Source organism: Chelon labrosus (assembly GCF_963514085.1).
Source record: "Chelon labrosus genome assembly, chromosome: 14".
NCBI classification, from domain to species: domain Eukaryota; kingdom Metazoa; phylum Chordata; class Actinopteri; order Mugiliformes; family Mugilidae; genus Chelon; species Chelon labrosus.
In genome coordinates, this window is record NC_140347.1 from 8,237,549 (window position 1) to 8,259,062 (window position 21,514).

Sequence of the window (21,514 nt, forward strand, 5' to 3'; positions counted from 1 at the left end):
ACAAGTTAGTTGAGTTAGTTTCTTATAATGAAGTTACCAAAGTTGGCAGTTGCTACCCGACTACCTCAGTTTGAGAAATGAAAAGAAATGAAAAAAGCTAGTTTTATGCGAGTTTTTGTTGCTTTTTTTCCCGTTGTACCGAACCATGACCCCAACACCTAGGTACGTACTAAACCGTGACTTCTGTGTACCGTTACACCCCTAGTATCCATACATAAGTAAAGCTAAAACAAATACAGTCAGATGAACCTTCATGAAGGCTACGATATTCCATCTTTACTTAAACCTTTTTGGTGCTGGTGCATTTTACAAATTATTAGTTTGTAGATTTATGTCAAGTGTAAGTTAAAAAAAAACAAAAAAAAAAAAAAAACAATCTGCTCCATGTATGGAAATTTAAAAAAAATGCATGAAATTTAGCTTTTTGTTGTTGTTGCCCATGAACTCTTAGTTTCCCGAGCTTCCTGTTCCAGTTTTCACTCTTTCCTGTGAAAGTTAGTAGACTTAAGTGCAGTCTCTTTTATTAATATTATTATTATTAACAACATGGTATTGTGAACACAAAGGAAGTTCCCCCCGAGATACAACAGCAAGAATCGAAGTTTGTCCCCCTACTAATTTTGTAGGAACAGGAAATCTCTAAATTTGGAAATGTTTACACATTTTCTGAAGGTAAATTATCTGAAAATCCAATCACAATTCTCATTTATAAGCATCATGACACAAGGAAGTTTTTACTTCACCCTAACACCCTAATAAAATGTTGAGTTTTTTTCTTAGGAAAAAGGAGACTGAAGTGGAGAATCTACAAATGAAGAAACTTTTGAAATCAGATCTGCAAAACAACGAGGACACAGCAACTGAGTGATTGAATTTTATTTCATCAGCTAAAATACAAGGAAGTTTTTTTTTATTGTTTTGGATATTTTCTGTAACGTATGAACTCCCAATTTCAGTCCGCACAACAAATAGACATTTACATCCTAAAACCAAGGCTCTGCTTATTGTGTATTTCCATTGCAGGAAATCAAGCGCTAAACTTCCAGTCGTGTTGAAGCAGAACAGCATGTACACGCCGACATCTTCTGTCACATTTGACGGTGGATAGTTGTTTTTTTTTTAACCGGCATTAATCGTTCTCTTGATCCAGTCGATAAACTTAGAGACTCGGGCGTAGACACCGGGTTTCATGGCATTGGCACATCCATAACCCCATGATGTGACGCCCTGCACAACATACCTGTTCTGGGCATAAGTCACCAGAGGACCTCCGCTGTCACCCTGCAGGCACAATTCAGTTCATTTCAATGTTATTTATATAGCATCAATAACAATTCAGAGCCTGAAACCCTCAGAGCATGAATTCTATTCTGGATTTTACACAGAGCAAATGAAACCTTATCTCTTTTGCTAATTCCCATCAATGCTCTCACTGCAACATTTTGAATCGTAGTGCATTACAGGATTGCAGCCTAGAAGTAACAAATGCATGAACTAGTTTGTTTTTTAGCATCACTTTGAGACGAGAGGCTCCTAATTTTGACAATATTACGCAGGTGAAAGAAGGAAGTCACGGTCACTTGTTTTAAGTGTGAATAAAGGGACATATACACTATATTACCAAAAGTATTCGCTCACCTGCCTTTACTCATTCTATGAACTGAAGTGCCATCCCATTCCTAACTCATAGAATTCAATATGATGTCGGTCCACCTTTTGCAGCTATTACAGCTTCAACTCTTCTGGGAAGACTGTCCACAAGGTTGAGGAGAGTGTTTATAGGAATTTTTGACCATTCTTCCAAAAGCGCATTGGTGAGGTCACACACTGATGTTGGTCGAGAAGGCCTGGCTCTCAGTCTCCGCTCTAATTCATCCCAAAGGTGTTCTATCGGGTTCAGGTCAGGACTCTGTGCAGGCCAGTCAAGTTCATCCACACCAGACTCTGTCATCCACGTCTTTATGGACCTTGCTTTGTGCACTGGTGCACAGTCATGTTGGAAGAGGAAGGGGCCCGCTCCAAACTGTTCCCACAAGGTTGGGAGCATGGAATTGTCCAAAATGTTTTGGTATCCTGAAGCATTCAATGTTCCTTTCACTGGAACTAAGGGGCCAAGCCCAGCTCCTGAAAAACAACCCCATACCATAATTCCTCCTCCACCAAATTTCACAGTTGGCACAATGCAATCTGAAATGTACCGTTCTCCTGGCAACCTCCAAACCCAGACTCGTCCATCAGATTGCCAGATGGAAAAGCGTGATTCATCACTCCAGAGAACGCGTCTCCACTGCTCTAGAGGCCAGTGGCGGCGTGCTTTACACCATTGCATCCGACGCCTTGCATTGCACTTGGTGATGTGTGGCTTGGCTGCAGCTGCTCGGCCATGGAAACCCATTCCATGAAGCTCTCTGCGTACTGTACTTGGGCTAATCTGAAGGTCACATGAAGTTTGTAGCTCTGTAGCAATTGACTGTGCAGAAAGTCGGCGACCTCTTTGCACTATGCGCTTCAGCATCCGCTGACCCCTCTCTGTCACTTTACGTGGCCTACCACTTCGTGGCTGAGTTGCTGTTTTTCCCAAACGCTTCCATTTTGTTATAATAGAGCTGACAGTTGACTGTGGAATATTTAGGAGCGAGGAAATTTCACGACTGGATTTGTTGCACAAGTGGCATCCTATGACAGTTCCACGCTGGAATTCACTGAGCTCCTGAGAGCGGCCCATTCTTTCACAAATGTCTTGTTTCACAGTCTGCATGCCTGAGTGCTTGAATTTATACACCTGGGGCCAGGCCAAGTGATTAGAACACCTGATTCTGATCATTTGAATGGGTGAGCGAATACTTTTGCTAATATAGTGTATATCGTCGTTAAATATAACACTAAGGTTTCTTACAGTAGTCCTGGAGGCTAAGTTAATGCCACACAGAGGAGCTATATGATTAGAAAATGAATCTCTGAGGTGTTTTGTCAGAGTTTAGCAGCAGGAAGTTACAGGTCACCCAAGCCTTTATGTCTTTAAGGCATGCTTGAAGTTTAACCAGCTGATTAGTTTAATCTGGTTTCATGGATAAATATAGCTGGGTGTCATCTGCATAGTAATGGAAGTTTGTGCCGTGTTTACTAATAATATTGCCTAAAGGAAGCATGTATAACGTGAAAAGTATTGGTCCCACCACAGAATCCCGAGGAACTCCAAGTCTAACGTTTGTATAAGTGTAAGTGTTTTCAAAGACAAACTAGAATCTGCTAGATAGGATTCAAACCAGGACGAGTATAGAGACAAGTCCTTTGCCTAAAGCAATGAAGGTATCGTTAACCAGTGATGAACTCATGAAAAAATTCCTGCTTGAATCGTCACATAATCTTGAATTTCCGAAATAAAAAGAAGCTTGGATACTGGTGTGTGGGGGGCCTAAACTAAATTAATCTGACTTAAACCCAACACACATAGAAGGCATTTTACAGCTTTGATGTTTTCAGGTTGACTGATGCCAAAATCAGACTCAAAATAAATAAACTTCTGTTTTTTGTCCAAACTGTAAGTATTACGACAGTTGTCTGAATAGTCTCTGCTTTATTTTGAGTAGGTTTATACATCACTAATGGTAAAAAATGTATGTGCAGCTCAGATGTAGGCCAGTTATATTCAGGGAATTCAGTATAATCGTGGCCTTATGTTATACTTCATATCAGTTATAACTAACATCAACAGAGGACTCACTCACTTAGACTGGTTTAACATTGATGATAACGTAAGTTTATTTTTTTACATCAAGAAAATCAAATTGATTTATTATTTCTCAAATACCGTTTGTTGTGCTGTACATTATTATTATTATTTTGTATCTAAGCTGACCAGCTGCTTACTGGCTGAAAGTCTGAGTGACACTAGCAACTCATTGAACTTACTGTCATCGTCTCGCGCAATTAAGCGTCAAATGATGGATTTATTTTCCAAAATGTTCCTATAAAATGCTTAAAATCTTACTTTTAATTAATACTGTTGTCAAAATATACACTGAGGCAGATATTACATAGTTTTCCATACCTGGCAGGTGTCTACTCCTCCCTCATCATATCCTGCACACATCTCATGGTCCTTGACTTTTCCGTCCAGGTACTCCGGCTTATTACAGATCTCGTTCTCGATCACAGGGACACGAGCTTGTTTTAGATGGCCTTCACCTCCAGTACCTGCAGAACATGTGCTGTTATGTCCATCAGTTGCAAACATTGCGAGACATGTTGTAGTGCTGATTGGGAACTTGAGACGTAGTGTATTTCTGCCTCTTATAAATGTCTCGTTTGAAAATATATATGAAAAAACAATATATTTTTTAAGCTTGAACTTTCAGAATATGAAACTTCAGTTTAAAAAAAAGTTACTTTTGGCTTAAAAAGTAGAAGTAAAATTCAAATTAAAAATTTAAAAAGTAATCTCACATTTAACTAATGGAAATTTCTACTTTTTGGCACCTTTTTCACTCCACTAAAACAATAAAGCAATGCCTGGAAAAGTGATCACACTCTATTCTAAATAGGACGTTTTTGTGCCTGATCTTATCCTAAACTCTCCCAAGTCTTCATTGTACACTTTTGTCTGAAGCTCACTCTCACACCAGCCCTCACGAAGATCAACGAGAGCACACATACAAGCGACGTACCTTGAGTATCACCCCATCCAGTAGCGTAACACTTCGTTCCATGGGGAACAACATAGTCTTTGTCCGGAAGACAAGCTGGCATCACTTCACTGTTTATGGACACAGGGCTGAAAACACAGAAAGCAATGACGTTTCAGAGATCTTAAATGGACTGAAAAAGTAGTGATGCTTTATCAGACTGGTGCCTGGAACGGACTGGATAGAGCACACAGGCAAGCCCAAGCTTCTCTATATACTTTACGTCTTATGCAAACCAGAACCAAATGTTAAAGAGCAAAACTACTACTACTACCAATACTACTACTACTTCACTGTGGAAAATTATGTCGGTCTGAGAGCGATTTGTCAATAGTGCAATGTAGGTGTTTTGCAAGGTGACAGTAGTAGAATGACAGTCAATACTATTTACAGAAAACCGAGCACACTCAAGCAAAGGCTGCACAAAAAAACAAAAACAAACACTGAACACAGCGTTTAAAAGAAGAGGAATGTTTTCTCAGGAAAGGCAAAAATGATTACAGAGAGGGTTACAGAGTTAATTCCATCGGACCACCAGTCCATTTCTGTGATGGAGAACACAGGTTTAGCTCTACAGGAGCTCCATAACAATTTTTTTTACAACATGTTGCATTTAAACCTTGTGCGGTTGTGCCACCAGCTCAACGTCACATTCTGCAAACTGTTTTGTGATTGGTCTTGAGTTTGTAGGGAAAAAAAAGGATTTGAAGAAATAAATTGAAAATGGAGCATCAGCAGAGTATGGTCAGTGGTTGTTATTACTGTGCTGTGGTTCACGTACCATCTAGGCTACACGAAGGAAATAACATTTATGTATATATGACGAGAAGGCGTGCTACTTGGTTATGTAATTATAAGGATGTTCTATCTGTCTATAGCATAGACTGTATAAAGATGGACGGCGGAACTGCTCCTCAAAAGTGAAGCCAAAGCAAGTAGAGCTGCCCCTGGTGGTTGGCTGCAGTATATGTCATAAGCTCTGCCTCCTCCATGTTAGTGGATGGGACTTGGGCCAAACAATAAAATACATGTCAAATAGTATATCAGTATAATACCGTATGTTCAAGTGTCAATTATTTGGATAAGTTTCGTTTTAGTTATTTGACGCTATAAAAACAGGATGTGGCATAATGGTATCTACTAGTTGCCATGCCAACCGCCCCGTAAAGCGGTCCATATTTATACAGTCTGTGATCCGTAGGTGATGAAGTGGTTAATTTGCAATCACTCCCCAGTCTCATTTGTTCATTTGTAACAGAACAGAGCATGACTGCTATGAGGAATTTATAGCATCAGTAGTGATGGTTGCACAGTTATACTGACCTCTCCAGCTTGAGCAGAGCGATATCTGCTCCGTTGGGACCTAGCACCAGTTTCTCCAGTCTCCTCTCTTGTTTGGACGACTCACTGCCTCCCTGTGTGTGGATACCCAGGTATACGGAATAGGCAGAACTTGGGGTGGAACTGCAAAAAACACACTAGTCATCAATGGTTTGTATTACTACAAGGAGTTAGTCTTAAAAGCCTGTACACACCATCAAAGAACTACTGGCAACAATCGTTGACTGTGGCTGGACTTAAACATACCACAAACACTACAGCCAACAGCCAGCTGCTACATATATTCTGCGCCTTTGTGAAAGCAAAGTTGAAAGTCGGCTTGGCGCCTTTAGATGTTGTTAATGCGCTCGGTTTCTGACCTGTCCAGACAGTGTGCAGCAGTGAGGACCCACTGAGGGTCAATCAGAGTTCCTCCACAGAAATGGCCTCCTGCACTGATAGACAGAGAGACAGATATTCATTTCAAATTTGACAAACGCAAAACATGCATGCACAATTGGAGAAATTCATGATAAAAAATGAAAATGAAAGGTTATTTGAAAGTCTTGTCAATGTCATTATGACCCATGTGAAACTATTCTTATTGCCTGCTTCAGTAAAACATGGTATTTTTCTTCAGAAACCTTTACATCATATTTTATAATTGCAGTTTGTCTCTTGTTGTCGTATTTTTAGTGATGATCTACTCACCTGCTCCGGAGGCTGATTTGCCAGGGCCATGAGTGAGGTGAGGACTCACAACCGCCGACAATACGATATAAACACCGTGTTTGGTCAATAACTGGTATCCCGCAGTTGAATGCAGCTACAGAGAGAATTCACAATCTTGAATTATCACCAGGATGAAGACTTTCACGAAATTTATAAAAGTTAGTAAAGTAAAAAGTTTAAAGCCTTTGAATTCAGCTGCATTACACATGAGAAAATAGACGCAGTTACTACAACCTTAAAAGTCATATTGTGTGTACTTTTGAGGGTACACGATAAATGAATCTTACCAGTGCATCTTGGCACATCGCAGTACTCCCAGCGGGATTCAGGATCCCTTGTGTAACACCAGGGTCCCAGCTCATTATCAGGGTTACGGCAGTAATTATTTTCTAGACCGCTAACAAAGAAGAACAAAGGCAAACTCATATATAGGGCTGTAAAGACATTTGTTGTTGATGTTTCTGGTTTCTCCTTAAAGGGTTTTCAAATCTGGACACCTTTAATTTTCAAGAGTTATACTAATACTGTGTCCACCCCATGTATATCAATCTGGGTAGACCTTGTCCAACTCTTACTTGCTGGGGTATTTTTCTGGCGTGCGGTCATGTTTATGTGGCGTCTGAACCGACCAACTCTGACACGTTTTGCCGGACGCAGTTACAGCAACCGTGCCTCGGTACGCTGAACCTCCTCCAGTGAAACAGGTCAGGTCTGAGGACAGAAAACAAGATAAACAGGTCAGAGATGTCCCTACAAGAACAACCTAGATTGACATCCTTCAGATTACAAAGTCCAACTTAAATGTTTACATAAAGTCTCCAACATCATCGACAACACTGAATTGATTCAACAGAAGAACATGATCAAAATGGAGCCATGTTTTGAACATTGCTACCAACATTGATTCCTGCTCTGTCCATCGTCCAAGCGCTTGATTAAACAAATGGCTGTTTTGCTATCTTCATGTTTCTGTCTTTCCCGGTCACATGGGTTAAACAACAGATGGTTGTTTACCCTACAATGGGCAAACATCTGGAGAAAGAATGGATTCATTCCAACCAAAGTTAAATAGTCCAATCAAATGCCTCTCTCACTTTGGCTAATGTTAATGTTCATGAATCCACCATCAGGAGAACACTGAATAACCATTGGGTGATGGCAGAGAGGCAATGACAAAGACACTGTTCCCAAAAAAGAACATTTCTAAACATCATGTGGACAAGCCAGGAGACTATTGGGACAATGTTTAGTGGACAGATGAGACCAAAGTAGGAACCTCATCCCTCCACGAAACATGGGGGTGTTAATGTCCTTGTTTGGGGTTGTTTTGCTGCATCTGGGCCAGGAAGGCTTGTCATCATTGATGGACCAATTCATTCTGAATTCTACCAGTAAATTCTGAAAGAACATTTCAGGACATCTGGGCATGAGTTGAATCTGAAGATAAACTGGGTCATGCATCAAGACAACGAGCCCAAGCTCACGAGTCGTTCTACAAAAGAACAGTTAAAGAAGAACAAGATGAATGTTTAGGAACAGCCAAGTCAAAGTCCTGACCTTAATCCAACAGAAATGTTGTGGAAGGACCTGAAGCAAGCAGTTCATGTGAGGAAACCCACCAACATCTCAGAACTGAAGCGGTTCTGTTCTGAGGAATGGGCTAAAATTCCTCCAAGGTGCTGTAGATGACTTGAGTGCACAGGGCAATCAAGACAAGGGAAACAAGAGAGTTCTGACACGCCCTCATTACAACAGCTTGCAAACAGTTGTGTGATTGGCCTTAGGTTTGTGGTCAAAGAATCTTACCAGCGCATTTGGGTACACCACAGTACTCCCAGCGGGATCCAGAGTCAGTTGTGTAACACCAGGGTCTCATCTCATTATCAGGGTTACGACAGTAGTTATGTTCTAGGCCGCTAACAAAGAAGAACACAGATGAACTCATATATAAGACTGCAAAAATGTTTGTTGATGTTTCTAGTTTCACAATAAGACTTTTTCTTAGTTGTTTTATTTAGAATTGTGTCCATCCCATTTAGATCATTGTGGGTAGACCTTATCCAGCTCTTACTTGCCGGGGTAGTTTTCTGGGGTACGGTCATGTTGATGTGGCATCTGAGCTGACCATCTCTGGCAAGTTTTTCCAGACTCAGTTACAGCTATCGTGCCTCGGTAAGCTACGCCTAAACCAGAGTAGCAGGTCAGCTGTGGGACAATGGCGGGAGGCTCTGGATCTGAGGAGAGAAAACAAGATGGACTGGTCACAGAACTTTCAACAAAAACAAGTCAAGTCGTACACCCTACATTTATTGTATACTATAACCGCCATAAAAGAATGTCTTAAATTTTCATATTTATATTAAATTTATGATTTGCTTACATTATGTGTCTACTATACAGAGACAAGTAATGCCATGTGGTCACCGTAAACCACAATCTCACTTTTCAACTGATCTCTCAACAAACACAACAGTCTGTTCTGATTTAATTTGTTATATTGGGTGGTTTTATTCTGATTGGGCTATTATTTAGGATATTACTAGAATACAAGTGTCCATGTAAAACTAGCAACTGATTCACTGGATTTTAAAGGCTCAAACAATTTCATATCCAGACCTTGGCCGTTATAAAACCACAGGAGAAAATGTAGGGTGCTTTCAGACCTATATTTTATTAAGATTCAACGAGTCAGTTATACAAAATGTTACAATGTTGTTTTTAACCTTGTTTCATCGTGTGTTCACAGATCAATCAAGACAAAGTTCTGACACGCCCCCATTACTCATTACTAAACAGTTGTGTCATTGGTCATATGTTTATGGTACATGAATCTTACCAGTGCATCTACGTACGCCACAGTACTCCCAGCGGGAATCAGGGTTAGTTGTGTAGCACCAGGGTCTCATCTCATTATCGGGATTACGACAGTAGTTATTTTGGAGGCCGCTGACAACAAAGAACACAGACAAACTCATAAATAAGGCTGTAAACATTTGTTGTTGATGTTTTTCATTTCTCTCTCAGGGTTTTTCTAATTTGCACCACTTTGTTTGATTTTGAACAGTCATACTAAAACTGTGTCCACCCCATTTATGGCACTGTGGGAAGACCTGGTTCCTCGGCCCAGCTCTTACCTGCGGGGGTTGTTTTCTGGGGTGCGGCTATGTTCATGTGGCGTCTGAACAGACCATTTCTGACATATTTTTCCAGACTCAGTTACAGAAATCATGCCTCTGTACGCTGCACCTCTCCCATTGAAACAGTCCAGCTCTGGGGGAGGCTCCAAACCTGAGGACAGAAAACAGGATGGACTGGTCTTAGATCTCCTAATAAAAACAAATCAAGTCGTACGCCCTGTAATTATGGTACCTTCTAGTCGTTGGTCTATTTCTTTCTGTATATGCATTTTATGGTGCAATTTAACATTTTATATACACTGCCTGGCCAAAAAAAAAAAAGTTGTCACCTGGGTTTAACTAAGCAGATAGGTACGCACCTCCTATTGGATAATTACTGCATGGGTGATTTTCTTTCAGCTGGCAACAAGTTATTTAACCCCAACTGATGCAATGAGTAGCTTCTCATTTCTTAAACAACCATGTCTAAAGACACATCCTGTGGTCGTGGAAAAGATGTTAGTCTGTTTGAGAAGGGTCAAATCATTGGCATGCATCAAGGAAAGAAAACATCTAAGGAGATTAAAGAAACTACTAAAACTGGGTTAAGAACTGTCCAACGTATTATTAAAAACTGGAAGGATAGTAAAGAACCATGGCATCAGGGTAAGAAGAGAGGCAGATGAAGTGATGCACCCATCATGCCTAGTGTCTACTATACAAGCCTGTGGGGGCAGTGCTATGATCTGGGGTTGCTGCAGTTGCTCAGGTCTAGGTTCAGCAACATTATGTAGAATGAGGTTAGCTGACTACCTGAATATACTGAATGACCAGGTTATTCATTCAATGGATTTTTTCTTCCCTGATGTTCACGGGCATATTCCAAGATGACAATGCCAGGATTCAAATTGTGAAAGAGTGGTTCAGGGAGCAGGAGACATCATTTTCACACATGGATTGGCCACCACAGAGTCCAGACCTTAACCCCATTGAGAATCTTTGGGATGTGCTGGAGAAGGCTTTGTGAAGTGGTCAGACTCTCCATCATCAATACAAGATCTCGGTGAAAAATTAATGCAACACTGGATGGAAATAAATCTTGTGACACTGCAGAAGCTTATTGAAACAATGCCACAGCAAATGTGTGCTGTAATCAAAGTTAAAGGTGGTCCAACCAAATATTAGAGTGTGTGATCTTTTTGTTTGGTGGTGACTTTGTTTTTGGGTATTGTTTACAGATAGGAAAAAACCTAGAATTAATTATTTCCCTGTTCAACTGGGTCAGGTGTTTACATACACACACAGATTGATTGTGCCTTAAATCAGCTTGGAAAACATACAGAATACAGAATTAAGTCATTGTTTAGGGGATTCAGGGACTAAATCATACAATATGTCAATATTTAACCTTGATTTAGTTTGTGTTAACAGGTCAATCAAGACAAATTTCTGACTCACCCTTAACACTATACGCTTCTAAATAGTTGTGGATTAGTTAAAAATTTGTGGTAAATGAATCTTACTGGCGCAGTCGGGTACGGGGCAGTACTCCCAGCGGGATCCAGAGTCAGTTGTGTAACACCAGGGTCTCAACTCATTATCAGGGTTACGACAGTAGTTATGTTCTAGGCCGCTAACAAAGAAGAACACAGACAATTTCCAGTTTGCACATCTTTCTTTGATTTTCAAGAGTCGTACTAACACTGTGTCCACCCCATTTATGTCATTGTGGGTAGACCTTGTTCACTGGTCCAACTCTTACCTGCGGGGGTTGTTTTCTGGGGTGCGGCTGTGTTCATGTGGTGTCTGTTTTGACCATCTCTGACACGTTTTACCAGATTCAGTAACAGCAACTGCACCTCGGTAACCCGCACCTCTACCAGTGTAACAGATCAGATCTGAGGACAGAAAAAAAGATGGACAGGTCGAAGATCTTCCAACAAGAACAAGTCATATGCTTTATGGTACATTTTAGTCTATTCTCTACTCTCTCTGAATATATATTTAAACTGTGGGTACATGGTTATTAGGAGCCAGTATTTTCCTATTGAACTGATTATTAAGGGTTAGGGTTGCAAACAGTGATTAGTCATAAGTTTGTGGTAAATTAATCTTACCGGTGCATCTAGGTATGGGGCAGTACTCCCAACGGGATCCAGAGTCGGTTGTGTAACACCAGGGTCTCAACTCATTGTCAGGGTTACGACAGTAGTTATGTTCTAGGCCGCTAACAAAGAAGAACACAGATGTTTCTAGTTTCTCTCTGAGGATTTTACTAATTTGCACATATTTTTTTCAAGAGTCATAGTAATACTGTGTCCACCCCATATATGACATTGTGGGTAGACTAGCTCTTACTCGCTGGGGTAGTTCTCTGGGGTGCGGTCATGTTGATGTGGCGTCTGAGCCGACCATCTCTGGCACGTTTTGCCAGTGTCAGTTACGGCGGTCGTGCCTCGGTACGTTGCACCTCTATCAAAGAAACAGGTCAGATCCTGTACGATGGTGGGAGGAGTGAAACCTGGGGAAAGAAATCAAATTGGACTGGTCATAGAACTACCAACAACAAGTCAAGTTGTAAGTTCTGTATTTATGGTAGATTCTAGTTGTTTGTCTATTTCTTGCTTTATATACATGTAAAGTAACTGATACAAGGGCATTAGGGGTGGTGGCTTGAGTTCAAAAATCTGAGTTAAAAAATCTGATGTGATGTGATGATATTTGATTATTTCTGTTTTCAAAAAGGGTTCTGATGGGTTGTTTGTCTGCAGATAGATCCAGCTGAGTTTTGCCATCAAATAACATGGGTAAAGGATTGTATTTATATTAAACGTATGTTTTGCATGCATTTTTTGTCCAGTATAGCAGTATTGATAACATCTTACAGAAACAACATCGTAAACTACAATCTTCATTTCAACTGAGTCATTGTATACAGTTTTACATACACCTAGGTAGCAGTCATTCAAACCAATTTCTAACCACTCTACATCATGATGCAAGTAATTTTTCCAGCAATTGTTTACAGATAGACTCACAGTACACTCAACGTACTATGCCTATAAACAGATTGGCCAATCCCACAAAACTAGGTCATGGCTTTTGAAGCCTCTGATAAGCTCACTGACTTTATTTGATTCAGGTCACAGGGGTGCCTTCAAGCTCAGTGCCTCTTTGTTTTACATTATGGGAAAATCAGAAGAAACCAGCGTAAAAAAAAAAAAAAAAAAAAAAAAAAAAAAAAGATTGTGGACTCCACAAGTCTGGTTTATCCTTGGGAGCAGTTATCAAACACCTCAATGTACCATTTTCATCTGTATAATTCAACATGACATGGTATCATGCAACCATCACATCGCTCACAAAGGAGATGCATGTGCATGACCAACAGTTGTGTGATTAGTCAAGTTTGTGGTGAATGAATCTTACCAGCACAGCTACGTACGGCGCAGTACTCCCAGCGGGATCCAGAGTCAGTTGTGTAACACCAGGGTCTCAACTCATTATCAGGATTACGACAGTAGTTATAGTCTAGGCCGCTAGCAAAGAAGAACACAGATGAACTCATAAATAAGGCTATGAAAACATTTGTTGTTGAAGTTTCTGGTTTCACTCAAAATGGTTTTCCAGTTTGACCTTGTTCACCGGGTCCAACTCTTACCTGCGGGGGTTGTTTTCTGGGGTGCGGTCATGTCGATGTGGCGCCTGAGCCGACCATCTCTGACATGCTTTGCCAGACTCAGTTACAGCAATCGGGCCTCGATACCCTGCACCTCTGCCAGTGTAACAGTACAGCTCTGGATCAGCGTTGGCGGGCTGCGATGCTGAGGACAAAAAAAACAAGATCCACTGATAATAGAACTCTCAACAAGAACGAGTCAAGTCGTACACTCGATATTTATGGTACATTCTAGTGGCTTGGAAATGCCAGTGCAACATTTTTGTAATTATATATTAGAAAAGGTGTATCCAAGAGTCAAAATTAACAAGAACACATGTCTTGTACCACAGTACTTAGTGCCATAAACACATGATATTTTTAATCACTTTAATTAATTTGTGTGGACAAAAGACCTGAATTAGATAAGTAAGCAACTACAGAAACACAATCATTGACAAACTACTCACAGATTATTTGTAGCTGGTACCTCTCCGAGTTAGACGTTTTATCACTATTGCTACACTTGTCAATAGGTTCATCAGTCTGCGGACTGCGGACTGTGGACTTTGGACTGCAGTTTGAGAGTTCAGCACAGTGTACTGTAATCTCAATCTTTATCTTTCTTTCAGGCATCCAGAAAATAATCAAAGTATACACATTTTAAAAAAAATCTGATTCGAAGAAGATGACGATACATGAAGATAGAGATACAGCAGATTTAATCAGCTTTGCATAAAAACATGCCATCTGTCCTAAATGCAGTTTCTTAAAAAGATTTGACACCAACCCACAAAGATTTTCTAAAAATGAAGTGGTTGAAGCTGATCTTCTCAACAATGTAAATGTAATCTAAATATAAAAGCACAGTTGCAAAATATATATTTTTTAGTTTTTTTGGCATCTGGCTACGACATAGAATTCAGCTAAACTTGGTGGTAAACTTGTTTTTCATCTGCATAACAATTAATAATTCATTGCACTTTCTTGTTGTATATGAAGTGAAAGGCAAAAAGAATACTGTAAGACCCGAGATGGAACCCTGCGGTACACCGTAGTCAATTCAAAACAGACAAAAATAAGTGGGGCATTTGGAGACAGTTTTTAGATCTAAGATGTAACCCCAGAGCAGATGTCCAGTAAAACTGAGCAGTTGAGGTTGTCATAACCACTGATGACACTGAGATGTTTGCTCCTTTTAAAGGACAGCCAGACAATGCTGAATTGCTTAGAAAGAGATAATAATAATAATAATAATAATAATAATAATAATAATAATAATAGTAACCCTTAATTGTCCCGCAATGGGGAAATTTCAGTTCCTGCTGTTTGACCCATCCAACTGTTCACACAGTAGTGTGTACAGTTGGAGCAGTGGGCTGCGGCTTCTAAGGACTGCGCCCGGGGAGCAATTGGGGGTTAGATGCTTGCTCAGGGCACCTCAGCCATGGACACGGCGGGAGGCGAACCTGGGACCCCTCGGTCAGCAGTTATCATACAAACACAATTTAATTACAAGACATCTTGAGAAACATAAATCTACATAAATGAGGCTCCAATCTAGACAGTTTTAGTTCATTCATTCATCTCCTGTACCCGCTTATTCCTGTTAAGGATCGCGGGGGTCTGCTGGAGCCTATCCCAGCTAGACAGTTTTAGTTTTGAATAAAATAAACTCTGAAAATTTTTGTGATGTGAATCAAGGAATGATGTGAATCAGATAAAATTGCGTCTTCTCTTCAGCTCTGTAATTTTATCTGTGTCTGAGTCTTAATAGAAAAGTGTATAATATCTATTGTAGATGAATCTCTCAGTACCTTCTGCTTTGATTAAATAGTAAATTAGTAACTTTGGAGTCCTATTAAGATGCTTCCATGCTGAAACAAATCATCAGCTCTTGTTTTTCTATATTTTATGACAAGTGTATAGTTTCACATCTATTCACAATTATCACGTAAAGATGCCCTTGTATCTTACCAGTGCAGATCACGACTGCCAGAAAGAAAGCTGCTTTGTGCAGGTCCATGGTGAGGTCCTCTGACATGCAGCTCATGTTCAATAAACTGAGGTACCTCCTTTTATATTAGTGGTTTTCTTTGAGCAAGCCAGTTGGATCAATAGGACAGTTCAGTTGTTTTACTCATTGGCTCGAAAAAGGAGGTCAAAAAAGATCAAAATCCTTGTAGATTTTAGGATAAGAAAAACAAATACACCACAGCATTTCTTTTACGATGTGTTGAATATTAACACATTAAATACTCTGCTTGGTGTTCATGACTTGGAGAGTTAGGAGAGCATTTGTTGTATCGGAGATGCACTGATAGACTTTAGCAGGGTTAAACTTCTGAAGTTGGTGTTAAACATTTTGGGGTTGGACAATGAGAGGCATCTACACCGATCACCCACAACATTAAAACCACTGACAGGAGAAGTAAATAACGTTGACCATCTTGTGACAATTCAATGTTCTGCTGGGAAACTTTTGGACCATTCATTGGTGTGGATGTTACTTAGACATGTAGCACCCACCTAGACCAGACCAGGCACCCCCACCCCATAGCAATGACACTCCTTGATGGCAGCAGGCATCCCCAGCAGGATGCAGCCTGACACAGACACACACACAAAAACACTTTAGAAACAACTAAAAAAAAACAAAAAAAAAACATGAAGAACAGTTGGAAGAACGTTTGTCATGTAGAACGGAGAAACTGTTATCACCTTCATATGTTGCAGAACCCCCTGAGGTGTGATTTACACCAATCATCCACAACATTACGACAGGAGAAGTAAATAACATTGACCATCTTGTGACATGAAGAACAGCACAAGGTGTTGACCTGGCCTCCAAATTCACTAGATCCCAAACTGATCAAGTATCTGTGGGATGATCCACAGAGGCCCCTCCCCTCAAAGGCCCCCACTAACAACATCCTGTTGCCAGACACCACAGGACACCCTCAGAAGGCCCATGTCCATTCTCTGATGAGTCACCAAAAGGGAGATATAGACAATATTAGGAAGGTGGTCATAATGTTATTCTTGATCATTGTATACTGTAATGATAATGCTTATGTATGTGTGTTAAAGGCACAATGCTGCAGACCTGGTTTTTACTTTTCCTGTTTGTGCTATGTGATTTAAATACATTTAGATCAATAGCTATAGTTAATGTTCAGCTTAAAGGGACCAGTGCCCTCAAACTTCGTAATTTAGACTTTAGACATTTAGGGTGATGAGATTGCTTCTTGTCATTGCACTGTGGGATAAATAAAGGATTACTTTATCTTAAAGGGGAACTCCGGCGCAAAATGAACCTGGGGTTAATAACACGTGTACAGAGTTCGACCGTTCTCTGGTATTTGTTTTCACGCATTTGTTTTGTTAGTCAAATGTGACCAGTTTTCTTGCAAACCGCTATTTAGCGTATAACGCTAGCCTTCGGGGCACACCGACACATAAAAAGAAATCGCTATTTCTATACCACTAACAAGGCTCACAATATCACCACACTTACACGGTAGCATAGCTAGGGTCTCTACATGTAAACCGAACCATTGAGAACTTTGCAAGTATACAGGCAGTTTGTTAAAAAAGGAACACAGTACCGTTCGCGTCGGGCTCGCATATCCAGGCGGGCGCCATCTTGGGGAAACTGAACTCTCTTTCCTATGCTCTCAGTGCTTTCTTCCGGCAACAGACAGTTCAGTTTCCCCAAGATGGCGCCCGCCTGGATATGCGAGCCCGACGCGAACGGTACTGTGTTCCTTTTTTAACAAACTGCCTGAAACAGAGTTCAAGCATTTCACTTAGGACTTCTAAACTTTTTTAATTCACAAATGAACTCCCTATTCGTTAGCTTCCATTAACCGGATGTACGTAGTTCCCACTCCGACTGGTCCCACGAGAAATTCGTGACACTCGGCATCAAGGGGTTAAAGTGTAAATTCTTAAAATGGCGGTTTTTATAAAAAATATTAATTCAAATATTCACATTTTGGTTCCTTGGCTCTTCAACTCCAGCTCAACATATAACCTTGTTTTAACAACTAGTCTGACGTTATGTCTGGATCCATGCTGCATGCCGAGCTCAGTCTTGCATTAAAGTTTCGTTACCATTAACGTTAACAAGACATGGGCTACACATTAGCTACCTTATGTGGTGGACTATGCCACTTTTTTCCTGTAGGAAGGTCATAAGTCTGTGGTTAAATTAATCTTACCATTGCATCTTGGTACGTCGCAGTACTCCCAGCGGGAATCAGGGTTAGTTGTGTAACACCAGGGTCTCATCTCATTATCAGGGTTACGACAGTAGTTATTTTCAAGGTCACTAAAAAAGAAAAACACAAACTCATACATAATGGTGTAAAAAGACATGTGTTGTTGATGTTTCTGGTTTTACACTAATTGTTTTTTCTAATTGGCACCCCTTTGTTTTATTTAGAATTGTGTCCATCCCATTTAGATCACTGTGGGTAGACCTTATCCAGCTCTTACTTGCCAGGGTAGTTTTCTGGGGTGCGGTCATGTTGATGTGGTGTCTGATCTGACCATCTCTGGCATGTTTTGCCAGACTCAGTTTCAGCAATCATGCCACGGTACGCTACGCCTACACCAGAGTAGCATGTCAGCTCTGGGATGATGGTGGGAGGCTCCGATGCTGAGGAGAGAAAACAAGATGGACTGGTCACAGGACAAGTCAAGTTGTTTCATTGTTTGTCTACATTTTCATCATTTGTCTGTTTTTTTTTTTTTATTTTTTATATACAGTATACATTTATGGTGGTGGGTGAGAGGACATGTGTGACGTGACTTGATATGACATTATTTTTTTATCAATAAGGGTCTCTGATGGCGGTGTTTGTCTGAAGTAGATCCAGCTGTGACTGGTCATAAATTTGTGGTACATGAATCTTACCATTGCATCTTGGTACATCACAGTACTCCCAGCGGGAATCAGGGTTAGTTGTGTAACACCAGGGTCTCATCTCATTATCAGGGTTACGACAGTAGTTATTTTCTAGGTCGCTAACAAAGAAGAACAAAGACAAACTCATACATTAGGGTGTCAACACATTTGTTGTTTATGTTTCTGGTTTATCTGTAAGGGTTTTTCTAATTTGTACCACTTTGTTTGATTTTGAAGAGTCATACTGATACTGTGTCCACCCCATTTATATCACTGTGAAAGGATCTTGATCCCATGTCCAACTCTTACTCGTGAGGGAAGTTTTCTGGGGTGCGGCTATGATGATGTGGCACCTGAGCTGACCATCTCTGGCACCTTTTTCCAGACTCGGTTACAGCAGTCGTGCCTCGGTACGCTGCACCTCTGTCGGAGAAACAGTTTAGCTCAGGGACGATGGGGGGGCGCTCCAAACCTGAGGACAGAAAACAAGATGGACTGGTCTTAGATCTCCCAACAAGAACAATTCAAGTCGTACACCCTATAATTATGGTATGTCCTATGTGATGGTAGTTTTAGGAGAGGTTAGTGTTAGGATTAGGGGTAGTGGTTATCGTTAGAGGGGTTAGAAGAGTGTGTGTGTGTGTGTATATATATATATATATATATATATATATTAGTTGTAGCCCGTGTTAGTTGTTTAACACCACGTCCATTTCCCCGTGTTCTAGGTCCCATCACCTTTTCATTAAATCCATATGGAATCAACATGTCCAATCTACGCATCCATAAACCTTCCTGACGTCTCCATTCCTGATCCGACCGGCCCGCCCGTCCTTCCAGAAGTGTAAACCTAAGATTGCTGACACCATGCCTCTGAAAATACTGAAGAAGTCACAACCCTTCTTCTTCTTGGCATATGGTGGCGGTGGGCATGAAGTCTAGTCCGAAGACAACCTTTTGTTTCACCCACATACTGTTTATGACATCTATGGCAGTGTAATAACTATATCACATTCCGTGATGAGAAGTTCAAACCTCCCTGTGTTTGAAAGCGGATTTTGGCGCGTAGATTGACAACAACCGGAAGACGTTGAGGTAAGGGAGGCTGCCCAACCATCCTCCGTGGCATCCTCCGCACTAGTAAGTCTCTGAAGTTGGGGTTTCTCCTGAAGGCTGAGACCACTCTGCACCCACCTAATTGTCCCTTGGATAGTGGGTTGGCCTCAAAGTTCCTCTTCACCAGTCGATGTGCCGCCACCGCTGTCGAGGAATACATGGATATTAAAGGAATCAAGGAACCAGATTGTTCTTTCAAGGGGACAACTTCAGAGTTAATCAGAGCATAAGTTTCTTTCCAGATCCCACGAAGAAAGGACCTAGTATGACCTCTTTCGTAAACAGAACACGGACTGCTCGATCTCTATCTTCCGTCCTCGTACAAATTCTGTGGGAACGTAGCAACTGAACGGACAATACCCCTAAAGGTATGGGGCGGATGACAACTGCGCCTGTGGAAGAGGGCATGAGAGTCTGTAGGTTTAAAATGAACCCGAAGATCAAGATGTCCCGTTTGTGCAAAATCCAGTCCCTGAAATGTCACTGTATCCAGGAAAACCACCTCCTGTTCCTGTAAGGTAGGCAACAGCTTAATGGAGGGATGGTGCAAATTCAGGATGTCCTTAAAAATCAGGAAGTCCTCCTTGGAATGGGTCCAAACTCCCCAAATGTCATCAAGGTACCGAAGATAAACTAAAGGCCACTTCGGACACTTCTCAAATGCCGCATTTTCCCAATCTGCCATGTAGATTTTGGCGTAGGCAAGGGAGAATCGCTAACCCATTGCTGTTGCTGTTTAATTTGTAAAAATGTCTTCCCCTCAAACTGAAAATCATTTTGTGTCGAATTCAAATGCAACAAAAATAGCAAGTGCTTATCCGGGCGGGCAAAAATAGGTCGTACAGCTAACATACCCATATGCGTATCAGTGTTTGTATACAAACTCTCCACATCCATAGAGAAAAGAAAACAAGGTTCTGATACCGTAAGGTCCTTCACACGACGAACAAAATCTGCTGTATCCTTAACATAACTTGGAGGTTGAGTAGAAAGGGGATTGAAAATAAAAATCCAAAAGCTCCGCCCATCTATAAGATTCACTTCCACAATCTGAAACTATACGGCGTCCTGGGGAATCTTAAACGGAACCAGCCAAGATTGCGGGGGTTTATGGCTCTTTGGAAGAAAGTAAAAGTACCTTGGTCGAGGGGGTGATTGGCCCTTGGGATTTTGTTAGAAACTTATGATCCACCAGCTGGTACAACAACTGATGAATTTTCACCATTGTTTCTGGATAAATAGGAGCATCTAAAGGAGGTAGGTCTTATCCTGCAGTTGGCGCATAGCCTCCTGTACATAGTCACATCTGTCCATAATCACAATAGCCAAGCCTTTATCTGCCAGTTTAATCACCACAGAAGATGATCCCCGAAGCTCCTTCAGTGCTTAAATTTCTCCATCTGACAAATTTGGTCTTTCTGAAGGAGGAGACAGATCACTAAGGTCAGTCTTATCTTTAGAGATCAAATGAACCAAGTCCTCCGGGAAGATACTGTGCGAATGGTTCCCAAAGAGACGTAAGGCGGGACAGAAGAAGTTGAAGATCTGGAGCTCCATAATAGCATGACAATTTCAGACCCTTCTGAAATAAACGAAGATGATTGGGAGACAAATCCAAAGATGAACTTAAATTAACAACTCCACGGTCGTCTATATCTCCCATTGGTAGAGTTCCCCCACGTTCCGTCAACGAAAGCCTAAAAAAAAAAACAAAAAAAACAAAAAAAACAAAAAAAAACAGCCCAATGTTGCCATGTCCGTGCTGGCGTATCCTGGGTCCAGTGGATATTATTTCCCATCGTCTGGAAATTGCCATCCATTTGGTATTGGGGACAATAAAAGGATAATTCCTCTCTGTGGGTATATCAGAAATAAATAATCAATCAATCAATAAACTCATTGTTAGGCACAATAAAAATCACCATCACCACCACCAAAACTATTGAATGAATGTGTATATGTACTGTATATACAC

At 40.9% G+C, this 21,514-nt stretch overlaps 1 protein-coding gene across 1 annotated transcript; it reads right to left on the bottom strand.

Moving 5' to 3' along the window:
* Positions 1–891: 891 nt before the first annotated feature.
* Positions 892–18,668, bottom strand: LOC311499413 (apolipoprotein(a)-like). Its single transcript, XM_084560364.1, has 22 exons — positions 18,641–18,668; positions 18,433–18,542; positions 18,012–18,174; positions 17,735–17,844; positions 13,515–13,677; positions 13,283–13,392; positions 12,212–12,374; positions 11,971–12,080; positions 11,616–11,751; positions 11,403–11,486; positions 9,872–10,063; positions 9,574–9,683; positions 8,809–8,971; positions 8,544–8,653; positions 7,313–7,448; positions 7,025–7,134; positions 6,717–6,831; positions 6,386–6,460; positions 6,009–6,149; positions 4,668–4,774; positions 4,052–4,197; positions 892–1,281 (listed from the first exon to the last, which is right to left on the bottom strand). Exons 1-22 carry the CDS (start codon positions 18,664–18,666, stop codon positions 1,120–1,122), a joined length of 2,742 nt encoding a protein of 913 aa, XP_084416490.1. The 5' UTR covers positions 18,667–18,668; the 3' UTR covers positions 892–1,119.
* Between the last annotated feature and the right edge of the window lie 2,846 nt (positions 18,669–21,514).

Bases quoted from the DNA above. Each gene is read 5' to 3' on its own strand.
- LOC311499413 (XM_084560364.1), bottom strand. From the start codon at position 18,666: ATGACTCTTCAAAATCAAACAAAGTG. The intron at 6,461-6,716 runs GTGAGTAGATCA...TCTGTCTATCAG, and splicing joins CAAATCAGCCTCCGGAGCAG to TGCAGGAGGCCATTTCTGTG. The intron at 4,775-6,008 runs GTCAGTATAACT...CTGTGTTTTCAG, and splicing joins GCTCTGCTCAAGCTGGAGAG to CCCTGTGTCCATAAACAGTG.